Source organism: Pelobates fuscus, chromosome 3, assembly GCF_036172605.1.
Source record: "Pelobates fuscus isolate aPelFus1 chromosome 3, aPelFus1.pri, whole genome shotgun sequence".
NCBI classification, from domain to species: Eukaryota; Metazoa; Chordata; class Amphibia; order Anura; family Pelobatidae; genus Pelobates; species Pelobates fuscus.
In genome coordinates this window covers 255166310-255185257 of record NC_086319.1, presented here as the reverse complement: position 1 = coordinate 255185257, position 18948 = coordinate 255166310, and the positions used below count along the sequence as shown (strand labels likewise).

General features: G+C 39.4%; 1 protein-coding gene across 1 annotated transcript in view; it reads left to right on the top strand.

Annotated features, from left to right (window-relative positions):
- The window catches only part of SND1 (staphylococcal nuclease and tudor domain containing 1), a 594953-nt gene that overhangs the window by 366058 nt on the left and 209947 nt on the right, over nucleotides 1-18948 (top strand). The window contains exon 16 of the mRNA XM_063448347.1: nucleotides 2535-2644. Coding sequence (XP_063304417.1) covers nucleotides 2535-2644 — 110 coding nt within the window. The remainder of the gene's footprint in view (nucleotides 1-2534; nucleotides 2645-18948) is intronic.

Genomic DNA, 18948 nt, shown 5'->3' with positions numbered 1-18948 from the left:
GGAAGATGGTATTCCCTGCCTTAGCCATACCTCCACTAGAGGTCTAATCGAAAGTGTCCAGGACTCCTTGTACTGTGTTACTATTATTTATAAAGTGGCTACAAATTTCAGTGCTGTACAATAGGTGGACTGACAGACAAGTATTTGCAACAAGATGAGTTGGACGCACAGGACCAGAGCATAATAGGACTCTGCTCAAACGAATTGCTATAATTCTGACTTCAGGCATTATAATAAATTAAATGACTATCATGCCCACAGTGTTGGTTTCCAACAAAATATTTGACAAATGAAGCTAACCATTTTTTGTTAATATGACCCCCTTAGAACTTAGAATATTTGTTTTGAGCTGCAACCACAGCACCTTCTCTTCCTATATGTCCAAATAACATTGTTGCAATTGCTTGTTAGTCCATCTATTGTACAGCACTGTGTAATTTGTGACACGTTATAGGGTATAAGCAGGGGCGTATTAGCCGCGAGGCAAACAAGGCATTTGCCTTGGGCGGCATTTTCCAGGGGGCGGCAAAAAAAGCCGCCCCCAAATGCCCAAGGCAAATGTCTTGTTAGCCTCGCGGCTAGCAGACATGCCGGCGGGCTGCTGGGCGATCGGGCGGCACTGCCTGGCGGTCGGGCGGTGAGGGAGCACTTCCCCTGAGCTGTCTGCTCAGCTCCCTCGCCAGCCGCAGAGTGAGGCTGGGAGGCGGAGCCGGAATATGACGTCATATTCTGGCTCCCAGCCTCACTCTGAGGCGCGCGAGGGAGCTGAGCAGACAGCTCAGGGGAAGTGCTCCCTCGCCGGCCAGCCACCCGCCAGGCAGTGCCGCCCGATCGCCCAGCAGCCACTGGACCACCAGGGAGGAAGAGACACCCCCCTCCCCAGCATTCCCAAAGGTAAGGAGGCGGGGGGGGTGGTTAAATTAAAAAAAAAAATGTGTTAAAAATTAATTTAAAAAAAAAGTGTTAGAAATAAATTTTAAAAAAACGTGTTAAAAAAAATTAAAAAAAATGTGTTAAAAAAAAGAAAAATGTGTTAAAAATAAATTTAAAAAAGGGTTAATGTGGGTGGGTGAGTGTGTGTCTGTGTCTGTTAGTGTCTGTGTCTGTTAGTGTCTGTGTCTGTTAGTGTGTGTGTCTGTTAGTGTGTGTGTCTGTTAGTGTGTGTGTCTGTGTCTGTTAGTGTTTGTGTCTGTTAGTGTTTGTGTCTGTTAGTGTTTGTGTCTGTTAGTGTTTGTGTCTGTTAGTGTTTGTGTCTGTTAGTGTTTGTGTCTGTTAGTGTTTGTGTCTGTTAGTGTGTGTCTGTGTCTGTTAGTGTGTGTCTGTGTCTGTTAGTGTGTGTCTGTGTCTGTTAGTGTTTGTGTCTGTTAGTGTGTGTGTGTGTGTGTGTGTGTGTGTGTGTGTCTGTTAGTGTGTGTGTGTGTCTGTTAGTGTGTGTGTGTGTGTGTCTGTTAGTGTGTGTTTGCCTGTGAGTGTGTGTGTATGTTAGTTTGTGTCTGCTAGTGAGTGAGTGTGTTTGTCTGTTAGTGTGTGTGTGTGTGTATTTAGAATGCGGGGCGGGGGGAAAGGTTGGGTGGGGGTGGCGCGGGGGGAGGGGGGGCGCCTGAGTTTTGTCCTGCCTAGGGCAGCACAAAACCAGGATACACCACTGGGTATAAGGAAAGTGGTTGTGGCACAAGGAAGTACGTATAAGGAACAAACAGGCAAACTTGTATGTATGCAAAATGTGCTCATTGTAAGCTGTTCACCATGCTGTGTACTATTAAACTCTATGTGGAACTAGCTAGTATTATGCAGCCATTTCTTCTGACTTCATAACTAGGCCCCATTTTACCATACTTACTATTCCATTGGCTAAACACCACCCACGTGCCCCTATACCTCCATCCTAGACCTCTTACTACACCATGAGTGGCATCAAAGCTTGTAATTGCTAATGAAGGAGTTAATTTTGTAACCTATTACTATCATCCTACACGGGGCAGCAGTTTCTTGTTCTGCATCAGTGAAGCCTTCTCTGCCCCAGCACCATGCCAGATGTCTCCGCATTAATTGCAGCACTGAGCAAATTTCACTGATAAGTAGATAATTACCACCATCTAAATGTAGTATCTTAATTTAATTAACTGGGGACTGTATTTATCACTTTATTTATTATTATTTTTATTTTTTTTAATTAGATTTGGATTGTGTCACTTTTGTAAATAATTCCTATTAAATTGTGTTCTATTTTGAAATTCCTGGAAATCCCTGTTCACTTGATAATTTTAGTTTTTCCAACCGCTCTTATCAGGTCAGTGCAATTTAACCTTTTTTTTTTTTTTTTATTCTAATATATCTCCAGTCACTTATTTTGGAAGACGGTTTCTGGGCGTGACTAAACGTAAGCTAAGGGGTGTGCTGCGACTAGAAGTGGAGTCGTAACTTTGATACTGTCAATATTTCTGTGTTGTTGATTTTGTTCTGCTTCCACCCCCCCCCCCCCCCCCTCATTCCCGTGCTGATGTTTGTATTTTGTTTTTTGTTTAATTCTTTAGGCATTGAATGTCCTAGAGGACCGAGAAATATGCCAAGTGGTGTTCAGGAAGGTGAGCCGTTCAGTGACGAGGCAATGTCGTACACCAAGGAGCTTGTACTGCAAAGAGAGGTAGGAGATTCTTCACCCTGTTAAGTGATTGTTTATTGGAACCGTTAATAGATTTCCATACTGCAAGGCCATAAATGTAGCCTTATGATTTTAATGGTCAATCCATCACTGGATGGGTCATTCTATTTCTAGTCTCTGCAAGCCTTCTAATATGTCACAGTTAATCCACCATTTTGTGCTTTGAATGGAAATATTTGTTGCCTGCAGTGGGTATTACTTTTACTCAGAAGATGATTGTGTGACACAGCTTGCAACCAGCCCTGAAGCTGCCCGTTTCCAAACATCCTCTCTAATGCATATATTCTCATGGGAGGTCATTCCAGGGTAGTTCTACTTACCCTTTTTAATGAAAATAAAGAAAATGCATAAAATGAGTTTATGAAGTCATTCATAATCTCTCATTTATATCCATTTTTTATAGTAAATTCATTGCTTCTTTTTATATTGATGTCTGTTAAAACCAGGAAACAAGTTATCTCTGTCAATCCTGATCCTCTGTTGCATTCAGCCTGAGCTGTAGTGCTCCATGAACTACTGCTGCATCTACAGGTATCCTGGGAGTCATGTTTATTTTTTTTATTTTTTTTAAATACTACCTAAAGGATAACTCCAAGCACCATAACCACCGCATCTCACTTTAGTTGATATAGTGCCAGGTGTGTGGTTGTGTCACCTCATTGTAGAGTTGTCCAACAATATGACTGTTTCAGAATGAAAAAACAGACTTCTTATCTGTAGTCCACTAGCGCTGTTCACCACTCAAAGCTGGAAGCTCATATGCAGGAACTTTTGTTAGCTCTCCTGTTCTAGGACCTACGGTGGAGAGCTAGCTCATTGGCTGAGAGCGTCACCTGAGCACTCTCAGCTGGTGTGCTAAATACGTATAATAATTGCACCGCTAGCTTTGCTCATAGTGGACATCTACGGGAGCTTGTGGAGACTGAGACCTGCACCTAGTGAACCCACGGTAAGAAGTCAGTCTATTCTAAAATAGTTTGACTACTTATGATAGGAAGGGGGCTCCTGGCAACATAATCGTTACACCAAACTGTAGATGGTATAGTGCTTGGAGTGTTCCTTTAACTTAAAACTAAAACTAAATTGTCAGTTGCAGTATAGTAATAAACTTAAAGTATATTCCATTACTATATATGAGGTTCTGCCTATGTGCCCCATTATTTGATTTCTACAGGCTTGATTTAACTAGACTTGTCACGCTAATCTTCTTTGAAAAATTATATTCTCATTTCACAAGCCTCAATAGTGTAGAAATCGTTGCAAAACTGTGTTAATCATTTCACAAGTCTTTAATAGAAAAAAAGAAATTGCATTGTTTGACTGAAAATGGTGGCACCACTTATCAGAGTGTATGAAGCACACATTACATTTTAGATGAGGCACAAGAAAAAATGCTTTAAAAAATAAAATCCACTTTATTTTCACTGCACTTCATCAGAGAGCATAATACTAGACTAAAAATCTTAGGGAACTGTTAGTAACATAGTTGCTCCCAGGTAAACAGTCTGGTATTTGGGTTGCAGAAGAGACAGGGGGCAGCAGGATCCCAGTGTTTTGATTTATTTTTAATATGGTGGCTAATTCCAAAGGTACTAAAAAAATCTAGTGTGTCCCACACAAGGACTGTGGTGTGTGTATAAGCGAACCTAAACAGGGGGGGTAACCCTAAATTTTAATCCTAAAGAAAGAGTGTATGTCCAAGGGACAGAGTCACAGTGGGCACACACAAATGGTTCCGTGTTGTATAAACTATATAAAACATATGAGATAAACTTTATTACGGTAATTGACTGGAAGGGAGACATATAACATAAAATTAAAAAGCCCTATAAATAAATAGCTCGTTTTAATTGTATGTTATGTCTCCCTTCCAGTCAATTAATGGAGTTAATCTCATATGTTTTATATAGTTTATACAACAAGGAACAATTTATGTGTGCCCACGGTGACTCTGCCCCTTGGACATACACACTTTCCTTATAATTCCCAAAGTAGCTGCCTGTTTCACGTCTGATGCCTCCCAACTTTTAAATAAATACATCACTGGGAAAAAAAAACTGAAACAACCCCTGTACACTTGAGGGAAATGACGGTCATTCTAAAGAATTAGTGGTCAGAAGCATTTGATACACTGGCATTGCACAAAGCCTTTCTATGGTTCTTTTTATTTATTTATTTTGTACTGGAACACATCACCTATTGGTTTAGCGGTCCCAGTTTTAAATACTCTAAGTAATGTTGTTTCCTCCTTTTTCCATTACATGCATCTTTGTTTTCATCAATTAACTAACATTCATGTCAGCGACTACATTCCTTCTTAATATACACCGTAATACCACAATTGCTTCAAGTTCAGGGCCAGTACATAATGCTAAACTATTGAATCTGCATTATTGAAATTGGGTTCTAATTGGTTATTGGATGGATAATGTTACAGCTATAACGTATAGCTTTAATGTATTCCCAGTCTATCAGCGCTTGATAGATATAGGTCTGTTTCTTTTTTGTTTTTCTCTGGAAAAATCCTCAATGTCCCTCTTGGTTGGTGTACATAAAGTGGAACATTACTAGATCATTTCAGACATTTGTATTTTTGCTCAGATCTGAGTACTATTAAGTTATGTATTTTGGTACGGTTTGTGAGGTTGCAATGTTTCTTAATGTTTGTGCCAGTCAATAACATTGATCTGTGGAAGGTTAGAACAAACACTGTCCCAAGTATGCTTTCAGCATTACAATAAAACTGTAGTCCAATTTTACAAATGGCTTACATGGTGATTGAGTGCATACCACATTGAGTGACTAGGAAACGGCTGCTGTGCCTTGGGTTATTTCAATAACCCTCTTCCATCTCATTAGAGAGAAACACAAATGGAATCATCAGGGGCTGCATGCATTCAGTCAAGCATTTTGTCACTTAAGAGACACCCAATATTCCCCGTACCTCCTCTTAGTGGCGAACCTTTTTCTTCCCTCCACCTATTCTTTCTCCTCTCTTTTGTCTCCTCACTCCAACCAACTTTTCTTCTTTTCTATCTTCCTCCTGCCATTCTTTCTTTTTCTTCTCTTTCTTTACGGATGGGAATATCCCCAGAATGGAAAATAAAACTACTTGAGGGGTAGACACTCTGGATATGACAGAGTGGACGATAAATGGTGGACAACTATCCAAACGATCCCGAAAACCACCAATTAGCTAGCAAATGGGTATAGAGACGTGCTCCAGTAACAAATGTTAACTTGTTAGACCAAGATAATTCAGAGCTAAAAGTGTGAAGGTTTTCATAATGCAAAGATCACAAGTTCTGCGTGCAAACATATCCTATGCCTCCACTTACGCTTATTGTTTCTGTCAAATGTGATTGTACTGTAATGTCACTACCTTTTGTTGTTCGTACGGACTGTATTATATACAAAAAACACTGATGCTACTTAATGTTTATGTTTATGTTCATGTAATCTATCCACTGTCGTCATGTAATGCACTATCCACTGCTCAAGTCTAAATAAAGAATGAAAAAAAAAAAGATACACAATATTGCTTCTCGTGTGTATCTTTTGGCTGTGTTTTGGCAGATTTTGTCAGGTATAACCACCCTGTTGCAGTCTACTTGCTGAGATTCAAATTCCATCAGTCTCCATCCAGTCCTGATTTTAATGTTCTTTTTTGTGCATTTGGCTTACCTATCAATTTGCCTAAATATTTCTATTTACAAGATTTAGCGAAATAACAAAAGACCATCACTGTTTATATAAGTGGCGAGGTAACGAGTAAATTCCCGACACTCCTGTCATTTTACAAAAAGTGCATGTTTAAATGGAAATAGGTACTTTTATAAATTGGCCTTGTTACACCCCCAGACTTTGGAGCAGACAACAGCCGCCTGTCTTGCAAAGACTTCTCATTGTTCTGCAAGGGAAAGTCTGTGATTGGACAGCCATAGAAAGTCTGGGCTAGTGAAGAAGGGGAGATGTTGTAAAGGCAGCAGACGAGATCTGAAACTTTCTGTAAGCAATGAAAAAAAATAATACATTATTTTTTGAGGGGCAGTGGAATGTGTCCCTTTCAAATTTGCCAATATGCTGAAATGTTTTTGTAGCATGGAATTTAAAAATCTGACTTGATTCCATTTTAAAGTGTGGTTTTACACACGTTCCCTCCATATTCATTTTTTTTTTTGACTCCTTTTCGTTGCTTAATTTAGTTTCATGTTTTGTTTTATTTGGCAGTTTTTCAATTTCTAAGGGCCATATTTATTACTCGGTGCTTTAAATGTTTTTTAAACATGCAGGATGCTCTATATAAAGTACTAAATACGTTTGGAGGATACAGATTTCCTTGCCTTATACAGAGCACCAACATAGTCTGCAATGCTGTACAGTGAATAATAACCTGTTTTCAAAACAATATACCCTTAAAAACCGGTCTGTTCATAAAATGTGAGCATCAGAGCCCCCCACCCTTGTACTTCCGTGCCGTCTGCCTTTTTTATGCTGCAAATCTTTAGCCGCCTACTTACTCTTCCTTTGCAAAGCTCTGTCTTTCTGCCTCTCCCTCCTCTGTGTAGTTACACACTCAGCCTGTACAGATGTCCCTATTCTGACAGATCTTTCAAGGTTCTGAGGTGTTGCGAGAGGAGCTGATCTATAGAATCTCTGTTTCAGGCAGAAGCTAATTAGTCACGAGCTAATTTTGTAGACTGAAAACTCTTCCAACATTTTCCCTTTCTTTTTCTAATCTGCTGCCATCAGCAACAGAGTTTCCTCAGAGACCCAGATAAGCAGCTCTCGTCTTTAGATATTTTCTCTTGCAATGGAATTATAACTTGTTTGCAGGACAGTGATTGGCTAATCCTTTGGGCATCATGGCAAGTGTATTCTACAATACCTTGAATGCCAGTGTTCAAAGCTTAGCCTTCATAGTCTTGTCTGACACTAATCTATTTAAAACACCATTTCAGTGATAAAACACACAAAGGCATTAAAGGGCTTCTCCAACCAATTTTTTTTCTAGCCTCTTAATAATGCCCTACTGGCATTATTCAGAAGGGTCACCCTCTCCCAAACACTTGAAAATAATTCTAAACTAAGGTTTGACTTGCAGAGCCGGTGCTCCTGGTGCGGTTCAGCTTGCCGTGTTTGTCAATGGTGCAGCACTGAGGTCCAACCCAATGCTTCTCTATGAGAAACCTTTGATTGGACCATTTAACAGGCTCAGAGCTCATGCGCGTGCTCCAAGTGTAGAAGAAGATGAAGGGAGAAAATCAGATGTAAAAGAGAGGTGGGAGGACTACAATTACGGAGGATGGGAGGGGTAAGCTATCTTCACTTACAGGCATTCTGCATGCAAGGGGAAGATGATTACTTCTGTCGGCAGATTTTTTTATGCATAGAATTGACGTTACTCAGCCTGTACTAGTCCCGAGTACACAATTAGCAATAACTCTGGATGTACACAGTTTCTGGCTGAAACAATTCACATCTAGACTCCCACCACCATGACCACTTTAAATCACTGATCATGGAGGTTGAAGTAACCCTTTAAGACAATTATACCCCGTTTTGTTTTTTCTTTTGATGAGTCTCCGCTAGACCTTATTGTCTAGGGCCTAGGCCCAAGGAAAGCTCAAATGATTGACATTGCCTTCTGTATTGTTTCCTGCATTTAACAACGTTTGCTTAAAGACCAAAATGTATTTATCCCACACTTTTTGTTCTTGTTTCAGAATAGTCTAATCCTAATAAATCTTCAAGTTCTATAAAGTACTTGCTTACTCTTACCATCTCTACTGAAGCCCTGCCCCCGCCATTCTGGCTTCTTCTAGTACACTATAGGTTAAGATGCTTCAGTGTAGCTAGGCTTATACACACAGGGCCATTTTGATGAAGTGCCGATGTCTGTAATAGATTTGCAATGTCGTTATTCTAGCCTTGCTTTTCCTCCTTTTAGCAGGTATACATACTTCACACTGTTATGTACACAGCTGGATTTTAGTTTTCATGGTTGTTTTCAGGTTTTCACATCAGTACTATGGTGCCCTTGACAGCAGGAGCTAATAAGATCATAATATTTTGCCCTTGGGGCTCACTAAATAAACCCTAGAACGTGAACTGGACAGGCTCTGAGAAACATTCCCAGACTTAACCTTTTAACACTGTCAGAAGTGGGGAGTTGCACAAACCAGTTTATTTTATTGGCCTTTTCACCTGCTCACCTTAGAGAGGAAAATCGACAATGCTCAGCCTTCTAAATTTGGTATGCACTCATTGTGTCTCAGGATGCTCAGAGAGAATGGCACACACACTCCAGAACCAATCTCCTATCTGTGTAGGCTTCGACGTCTATTAATGTACAGTGCATTTATTGTTCATTAAAATTAAATTGTTGCTTAACACGGCTCAGATAAATGGATACATCAGCACTCCTGGTGCATAAATAGCTATCTGGAGAACGCTAGATTCTAAGTAGAAGAGCCTGCACAGAGCCCAGTTTTGTATTATTATATGCTGGATTCTGAGTTTGCTACTTAATTTACCTTTTTTTTTTTTTTTTTTTTTTGTATGTCCTTGCTTACAAATTCCCTAACAGCAGGTTTAGGTTGGTTACGCAACTGCACTGTTGGATTACAATGGCTAAATGCAGATGTGCTTGTCTCAGCTGTTCTAGTAACACTTCATGCTTGCAGAGAAAATCTTGACACGTTCAGCGGCTGTGAATGATACAACTGCATCCCTCGTACGGTATGATGTGTTGTGTAATAATGCTGAATCATTAGGTACAGCAGTCATGGATCCAGAGAGGAGTTGCACATCGTCGTAATAATGAAGAGGTTAAATACCTCCTGAGCTGTGCTTCATGGGAATTGGTTGCTGAGGGTTTATTAAGTTTTGCGGTTCTTGCTCACATTGCATTGAATTTTACCAGGATATAGACACATGTAATGGTCAGAGCCATCCTTCTGCTATGTGGCTCGGAGTCCTGCTATTCATAACATACTCTAACCATATTTACTAGTAAAAGCCTTCTGGCTGTGCACAGCTTCAATACCAAACGAGATATTAATGAGCATGCAATTACGGTAAATGAAGCCGCATTACAGCATCAGATGCACCTCGGAATCAGTCAAAATACAAAGCGCCAGCTACCTTTAAAACATTAACGGCCAGCCAGCACTGGGCAGAGTACATCATGCAGATTAGGGATTGCTAAGTAAATGTGATTCTATTTCTCTATAAGAGAATGTTTTTAGATATGGTATAAATGGATGCTAATTATGATACAATTGTTATATTGACCACCTTGGACAATGTCTAGATTGGTGTAGCTTTTAAAATGCCTGCAAGGCTTTGTTACACCATTTTAATTCTAGGAAAGCTGCAGATGGAGCTGTGTGTGCAATTAAGGAAGCACCTTCTTTATTGGTTTCTGCTAAATAAATACAACACACACGTATATAATGTGTGTGTTTGTGTTCAAGAAATGTATCAATAGCTTTACTGTGTGTACTAGAGATACTAAAAATAACTTGTAAAATTGCTCTATGCACATTTTTATTATTATTTATAAAGTGCCAATAAATTTCACAGCGCTGTACAAACGTGAACGAACAGACACGTATTTGTAACCAGATGAGTTGGACGTACAGGAACAGTAGGATTGAGGACCCTGCTCAATCAGTTTACATGCTAGAGGGAGTGGGGTATAGTGACACAAGATTGAACACTAGGATAGTCTTCATTTAGGGGCTCAGTGTTTTTGTTTTGATGACAGTTGCAGGAGAGGAATAAACGTGCAGGGAGAGAAAGCTGTTTAACAGTTTAATTGATGTGCTTTCCTAAGGCAACATCAACATTCTATTATATATTTCACCCTCTTGGTGGTGTGATTTGTTGTAGTTATATTTATGTGCCAGATCCACCTGTCAAACACCTCAATTTATTTTGTGAAATGAGTATTTGTGCAAATCTAGCCGAGGTCAGTTTAAAATACAATTGGATCTCATGTTATGTTCAGGAACATAATTTGCTGATATCGAAAGCAAGGCTGCTACATACATCCCTCCTCTTTTCAAGCATACAATATCCCCAAATTGTTATGCGATTTGTTTTTGCCCTCAGAAGGGACATTGTGCCAAGTATCTAGATTGGTCATTTGTAAACTTTGTGATACCATCACCCGAATGCAACATTTTGCAAGACATGCCAACGGGTAAAAGTCCTTTTACCTCGGCACTGAGTGGGTTAGTTTAGCAGGGTTATTTTATTCCTGTGAACCTTAGATTCTGTAAAGTAATTGTGGGAGTCCAGTAATCTCGGCAACTCCACCCCCTGTGCGTCAGTTCTTTCCTTTTTTGAGTTTTCTGTAATTTGTGTACTATTCTTGCAAGGTGTTGGACGGATCAATAGCAATTCACCTTTTCCCTTATTGATTAAAGTGACAGGGAGAAAAATGATCGGCTGAACATGCCCATTCATCATGCAATATTTGGTTACAGGAGAGTGTAGGAGCACTTCTCTGTCACACATCCATGCCGTCACCTCTACCCTCTTGGATTGACCAGGTGCCCTCTGCCACCCACTAGACCTACTTAAGACAGAAACTCTTATACACTAGTTTAGCTTTCATTCTAATTAAAGTACTAAAGATAAAGCGCTGAAGATGTGTAACATGGCCTTAGTCCCAGAACTTTTTTTTCTTTTCTAATTGTACATAAGAAAAATAAAGTATAGCTTTGTCATAGGGAATCCAAAACCCTAACCTTCACATTTTAACCACAAGAAGACAATATGAAATTATTGTGTTTAAGTTAGAAGTTTAAGACTGGTTAATATCCTTATCGGTGCTGCTAGCAGGGGCTGCTTTTTGCATGTTAAATGTGCTTGTAGATTTGTCTAATGGAATTGCAATGCAAGAACAGTGGACAAAGCAATCATGCTATCTTTTTCAGAGGCAGTATTGCTACCTTACTGCACAAAGTGAATTACAGAAAAGTTAAACATTTAGGTGCTTGGTAGCAGTATTCAGCCATTGAATTGCTTGCAAAGTACTTCTTCACCTACTGATTCTATGGGCTCTTAAGAGTTAAAAGCATAAACAAATGGTTTGCAGCCTTGAACAATCAATCTGTTTTATTTAACCTATTGACCAGGTCATTGTCCTTGGTCTAACCCTGGAGGATGAGCTGTAATTAAAATATATAATGTGCCTTTATTGCAAAGTAATGACATTTTTTTGTAATATTAACATTTATCTACTGGATAGAACTAGTACATAATTGATAGACCTCTATAATGATTCAACACAAACCGCATTTCCCTTATTCATTTAATTGTTAGTGTGCCCATCTACTACTTGGATACTCTAGTAGTCCACATGTGCACAGAAATATAATTATTATAGCAAAATTGTAATTCTTCCACTATCTTAACCCCTTAAGGACTGAGCAAAATGTACAAGTTTTGATCAAAATAAAATGTACACAAAACCTGGAATTTGACTGTATGTCTGTTCAACTGTAATTCACCTCTTTTATATTAAGTGCACCTACACTTATTATATATCATTTTTTTTCAAATAGGGCTTTCATTTAACATCAAATATCAAGCTATGAAACCTAATTTAATAAGAATAAAATATAAAACAAATTTGAGAAATTAAGAAATATTTTTTTTTTGTTGTACATAACATTGGCAAGAGCTGCGCGCGCATTCAGCCGGTCGCATAGGAAAGCATTTACAATGCTTTCCTATGGACGCTTGCGTGCTCTCACTGTGATTTTCACAGTGGGAATCACGCAAGCGCCTCTAGCGGCTGTCGATGAGACAGCCACTAGAGGATTAGGGGGAAGGCTTAACCAATTTATAAACATAGCAGTTTCTCTGAAACTGCTATGTTTATAAAAAAAATGGGTTAACCCTAGAAGGACCTGGCACCCAGACCACTTCATTAAGCTGAAGTGGTCTGGGTGCCTAGAGTGGTCCTTTAACTCTGAAAGGTATACTGTTTGCTTTTACTGCAATAAAATACACATTTGTATTCAGCGATGTCTCACGTGTAAAACATTACCTCCTATGTGCAGTACAGGTTTTATGGTGTTTTGGGAAGTTACAGGGTCAAATATAGTATGTTACACACTGTTTCAGTTTTTTCACATTGAAATTCGCCAGGTTGGTTATGTTGCCTTTTGACCGTATGGTAGCCCAGGAAGGAGAAATACCCCCATGATGGCATACATTTGCAATAGTAGACAACCAGGGCCAGACTGGCCCACCGGGATACTGGGAAATTTCCCGGTGGGCCGTCTGCACCTGGGGCCGGACAGACTGCTGGCACTTTTTGCAGGCCGCATGGGGGAGCTCTTCTGGCGGCCGCATGGGGGAGCTCTTCTGGCGGCCGCATGGGGGAGCTCTTCTGGCGGCCGCATGGGGGAGCTCTTCTGGCGGCCGCATGGTGGAGCTCTTCTGGCAGCCGCATGGGGGAGCTGGCTGTTCTGGCTCTGCTCCCCCGCCCTCGCTAGCTACTTAATAAGAACGGGGCCAGAATATGACATCATATTCCGGCCCCGGTCTCATTAAGCTGCGCGCTGGGAGCAGAGCCAGAACAGCCAGCTCCCCCATGCGGCCGCCAGAAGTGCCAGCTCCCACCTGCAGCTGCCAGCACACCTGACCCACCTGTCTGCCCTGCACGACTTCCTGGCCGGTCACCCACAGGCAGCTACATTATGTGTCAGTGTGAGTGTGTATGGGTCTGTGTAATGGTGTGTGTCTGTCTGTCATGATGTGTGTCATGGAGTGTGTCTGTCTGTAATGATGTGTGTGTGTCTGTGTCATGGTGTGGGTGTGTCTGTCTGTCATGGTGTGGGTGTGTCTGTCATGATGTGTGTGGGTGTGTCTGTCATGGGGTGTGTGGGTGTGTCTGTCATGGGGTGTGTGGGTGTCTGTCTGCTTTGTATCCCTAGTCCGGCCCTGTAGACAACCCAAGGTATTGCAAATGGGGTATGTCCAGTCTTTTTTAGCAGCCACTTAGTCACAAACACTGGCCAAAGTTAGCTTTAATATTTGTGTGTTAAAAAAGCAAAAAACAGGATCAGGAATCTGTTTAATATAAATATATATGTATGTTTGTATATATGCAGGAAATAGAATGTGATGTATAGAATCACACAAGGGTAAACTAACATAAGGTGAGCTCCACTGGTATAAGAAATGAGGAAGGGGGACCCTACTTTTAATCAATCTAAGGATAAAAAGGGATATTCAAACAAAAGTATAACTTGAAAAAGGAAGATCTACTAAAATGATCAGGGGATCCATTATCTGGAGTACTAAATAGCATCTAAGTTCCAGTTCCCCTAGTGTACGACTGACTGGAAGGTAGTGTAAACCAGGTAAGGGGGAGAGAAAAGGCACAGGGTTCACAGAGAACAAGGGACCAGATAACCTGGTCTAAACACAGATGACAAGCCTCAAAGAAAAAAGCTCTTAATTCACTCTGAGTTGCTTCGACACTGTGGTCTGTCATTCTAAGTGTATTTTGATATATATATATATATATATATATATATATATATATATATATATATATATATATATATATGAAAATACAGTTAGAACGAAATTGCATATATATATTTTTCATTTTTAACTTATGTCATTCTATGTGTATTTTGATATATATTTATATTATCAAAATAAACTTAGACTGTGTGTGTATGTGTGTATGTGTATATATATATATATATGTATATATGTATATATGTATATATATATATATATATATATATATATATATATATATATGATCAAAGCACATATTATTTTTAAACTTTTATTTTACTTTTTCAGGCAGCAGGGGGACTACCTGTCATTTCAGGAACTCCCCCTGCTGTCACTGCTATGGACAGCTTTTCCGTCCATGTGATTGTGAGGTCCTTGCAAGGACCTAGTGATCACATGGCCGGGAGGGCTGAATCGGCAGCAGGGAGACTGCTTGGGATACCAGGCAAGTCCCCCCCATCGCGATCGCCAGTGAGCAGATAAGTCTCCTGGACGGCGGGGACGTTCTATGCTGCCCGCTGGAGTTTAGAGCCGGGTACCCAAGGACGGCATAGTATGCCCTCCGTCCTCAAGGGCTTAATAGTGTTTTGGTTTTCATTCCTGAGTGTTCCTAATTAACACAGACATGCAATCTCTAATCTTAACATGTAAAAGGATAGTACTGGTATACCTAATGTAATACCCAGGAGAGAGGGAGTCTGACTAACAATAGGTCGCTCAAAAACTGGAAAAATAGGGATTCACTAAAACCTATACGAAAAATAAGACACTCTGCTATAGTTTTGCAGAAACCAGGAGCTAACCTATAATGCTGGCTGAGTGTAGTGAACGGTGAGGGATTGCAGAATATAAAAGGTGGACTGTGCCTTTAAGGTGTAAGAAATATGTACTGTGCCTTTAAATCTCACATAATGTGCGTGGTAAATCTGCTGGTAAGAGAGAGAAAATGAGACAAAACAAGACAAGACAAAAAATGGATAATCCAATAGATCACAAAACGAAAAAAAGATGAGAAAAAATAAGAGGAAGAGGGATGGAGAAAAGAAAAAAGTGAAATGAAATGAAATACGGAAAATAAAAGAAGGAAAAAGTAGAGTCTGGAAAAGAAATATAAATAAAAATAAGTAAAAAGTGATAATAGTAGAATGGATGGGTAGTGCAAAACGCAGCCGATGATATGTGCAGTGCAGATAACTCTATCCCTAATGGGGTATAGGGTAGATGGTATCTGCTCCAAATATTATACTTTGTATGTGTCAAAGATCTGGTTCAAATAATAATAGCAATACAGTATATGGAACTGGATGCTAAGGTGATAGTCTATTCAAAATAGTGTCACTCGATATAGAAAGCAATGGTACAAACTGGATGTAAATAACAAAGCCAGTTTATTGGTAAAATTTTAAAAATATAAAAATATAATACAGGAACTGTTCATACAGAGGTTACCAGTCTAATGAGTGTCAGAAAAGTGCAGGAACCCTTGGATTTGGCTGGGATTGATGTGGATTGACTCGGGCCGATGAGCTTCAGAAATCCTGCTGCCGGTGAGGACGGCGGGCTTTTCGGTGTGCGTCCCGATAAGGATCTCTCTCCAGGGGACGTGCTCTGTAAACGGCTCCACTCGGCAAATACACAAAAGGTCCTGTGCGAGTACTGTTCTCTGCTGGTAGGCGCTCTGCACGCTGGAACTCGGTCCTGATGAATTGCTGTGCTTGTCTAACGCGTTTCGTAGGAGGTTGCCCTACTTCTTCAGAGACGGGATATCGACCATTGCTATCTAGTTGCTTAAATATACATTTTGTAATTGCTAATAAAAAACTTATAATCATGTACTGTTTTTTCATTATTGCGAGGATTTATAAGATTCATCGCTCTATATGCAATACATAAACCTCACATAAATTTCATGTATGATTTGTTAAAAATACAGATTATGACACAATTGTATGAGAATCCGGACTAAATTGGTAATTCAGACCGCATCATTGGTAGTACTTAATAGTCATACAGGTATACAGAATGATGTTATTAATGACTTAATCTTGTTACAATGCATGATTGCTCAGTATACAAAAAATGTTACAGAAGGATTACAGTAGTGAAATAGATTAAAATAAAATAAAATAAAATAAAATAAAATAAAATAAAATTACTCTTTTCGTTTTATTTTATTTTATTTTATTTTAATCTATTTCACTACTGTAATCCTTCTGTAACATTTTTTGTATACTGAGCAATCATGCATTGTAACAAGATTAAGTCATTAATAACATCATTCTGTATACCTGTATGACTATTAAGTACTACCAATGATGCGGTCTGAATTACCAATTTAGTCCGGATTCTCATACAATTGTGTCATAATCTGTATTTTTAACAAATCATACATGAAATTTATGTGAGGTTTATGTATTGCATATAGAGCGATGAATCTTATAAATCCTCGCAATAATGAAAAAACAGTACATGATTATAAGTTTTTTATTAGCAATTACAAAATGTATATTTAAGCAACTAGATAGCAATGGTCGATATCCCGTCTCTGAAGAAGTAGGGCAACCTCCTACGAAACGAGTTAGACAAGCACAGCAATTCATCAGGACCGAGTTCCAGCGTGCAGAGCGCCTACCAGCAGAGAACAGTACTCGCACAGGACCTTTTGTGTATTTGCCGAGTGGAGCCGTTTACAGAGCACGTCCCCTGGAGAGAGATCCTTATCGGGACGCACACCGAAAAGCCCGCCGTCCTCACCGGCAGCAGGATTTCTGAAGCTCATCGGCCCGAGTCAATCCACATCAATCCCAGCCAAATCCAAGGGTTCCTGCACTTTTCTGACACTCATTAGACTGGTAACCTCTGTATGAACAGTTCCTGTATTATATTTTTATATTTTTAAAATTTTACCAATAAACTGGCTTTGTTATTTACATCCAGTTTGTACCATTGCTTTCTATATCGAGTGACACTATTTTGAATAGACTATCACCTTAGCATCCAGTTCCATATACTGTATTGCTATTATTATTTGAACCAGATCTTTGACACATACAAAGTATAATATTTGGAGCAGATACCATCTACCCTATACCCCATTAGGGATAGAGTTATCTGCACTGCACATATCATCGGCTGCGTTTTGCACTACCCATCCATTCTACTATTATCACTTTTTACTTATTTTTATTTATATTTCTTTTCCAGACTCTACTTTTTCCTTCTTTTATTTTCCGTATTTAATTTCATTTCACTTTTTTCTTTTCTCCATCCCTCTTCCTCTTATTTTTTCTCATCTTTTTTTCGTTTTGTGATCTATTGGATTATCCATTTTTTGTCTTGTCTTGTTTTGTCTCATTTTCTCTCTTACCAGCAGATTTACCACGCACATTATGTGAGATTTAAAGGCACAGTACATATTTCTTACACCTTAAAGGCACAGTCCACCTTTTATATTCTGCAATCCCTCACCGTTCACTACACTCAGCCAGCATTATAGGTTAGCTCCTGGTTTCTGCAAAACTATAGCAGAGTGTCTTATTTCTAATCTTAACATGTTTACAAAATAATCCTAGGAGTGCCTGTTCTAGCAAAACATTTATTTATTTGAGGGGGGGGGGGGGGGGGGAGAATAATAGCCTCTGTTGTCTTTTAAATGTATAAAAACCTGTACTATTACATAGTAATTCAACAAAGCCAACAAACATTGTAAATGAAGAGGAGACATTGAAACCTTGTTTCATATTTCTCCTGTTCTCTGTATACTTTTTCTAAGATGACTGCCAGGTGCAAAGGACAAAGATTATAACAGACTGACGGGGAGCTAAAATGGAGGCACCTAATTGCTAGGTAGAGGATCAGATTTTGACATTTGATTTTGTTTTTCACACCTCACAAATACATATTAATGTTAAAGAGCTAAGTAAATATAACAATAAAAATAGTTTTTGAAGTACCGGTTCCCCTTAGTTGTAAATGACCGATTTCTATGCTAAATTGAATATCCATTAATCTACTTGTCTGTGACAATGTCAGCATGACCTTTAACATAGGTGACATTTTGTTTTAAAGACACTTAATAAATATATATATATATATATATATATATATATACCGTATATACTCGAGTATAAGCCGACCCGAATATAAGCCGAGGCCCCTAATTTTACCCCAAAAAACTGGGAAAACTTATTGACTCGAGTATAAGACTAGGGTGGGAAATGCAGCAGCTACTGGTAAATTTCTAAATAAAATTAGATCCTAAAAAAATTATATTAATTGAATATTTATTTACAGTGTGTGTATATAATGAATGCAGAGTGTGCGTATGAGTGCAGTGCAGTGTATGAGTGCAGTGCAGTGTATGAGTGCAGTGCGTGTATGAGTGCAGTGTGTGTGTGTATGAGTGCAGTGTGTGTGCGTATATATTCATTGAATATTTATTTCCAGTGTGTATATAATGAATGCAGTGTGTGTGTGTGTGTGTGTGTGTGTGTATGAGTGCAGTGTGTATGAGTGCAGTGTGTATGAGTGCAGTGTGTATGAGTGCAGTGTGTATGAGTGCAGTGTGTATGAGTGCAGTGTGTGTGTGTATGAGTGCAGTGTGTGTGTGTATGAGTGCAGTGTGTGTGTGTATGAGTGCAGTGTGTGTGTGTATGAGTGCAGTGTGTGTGTGTATGAATGAAGTGTGTGTGTATGAGTGCAGTGTGTGTATGAGTGCAGTGTGAGTGTGT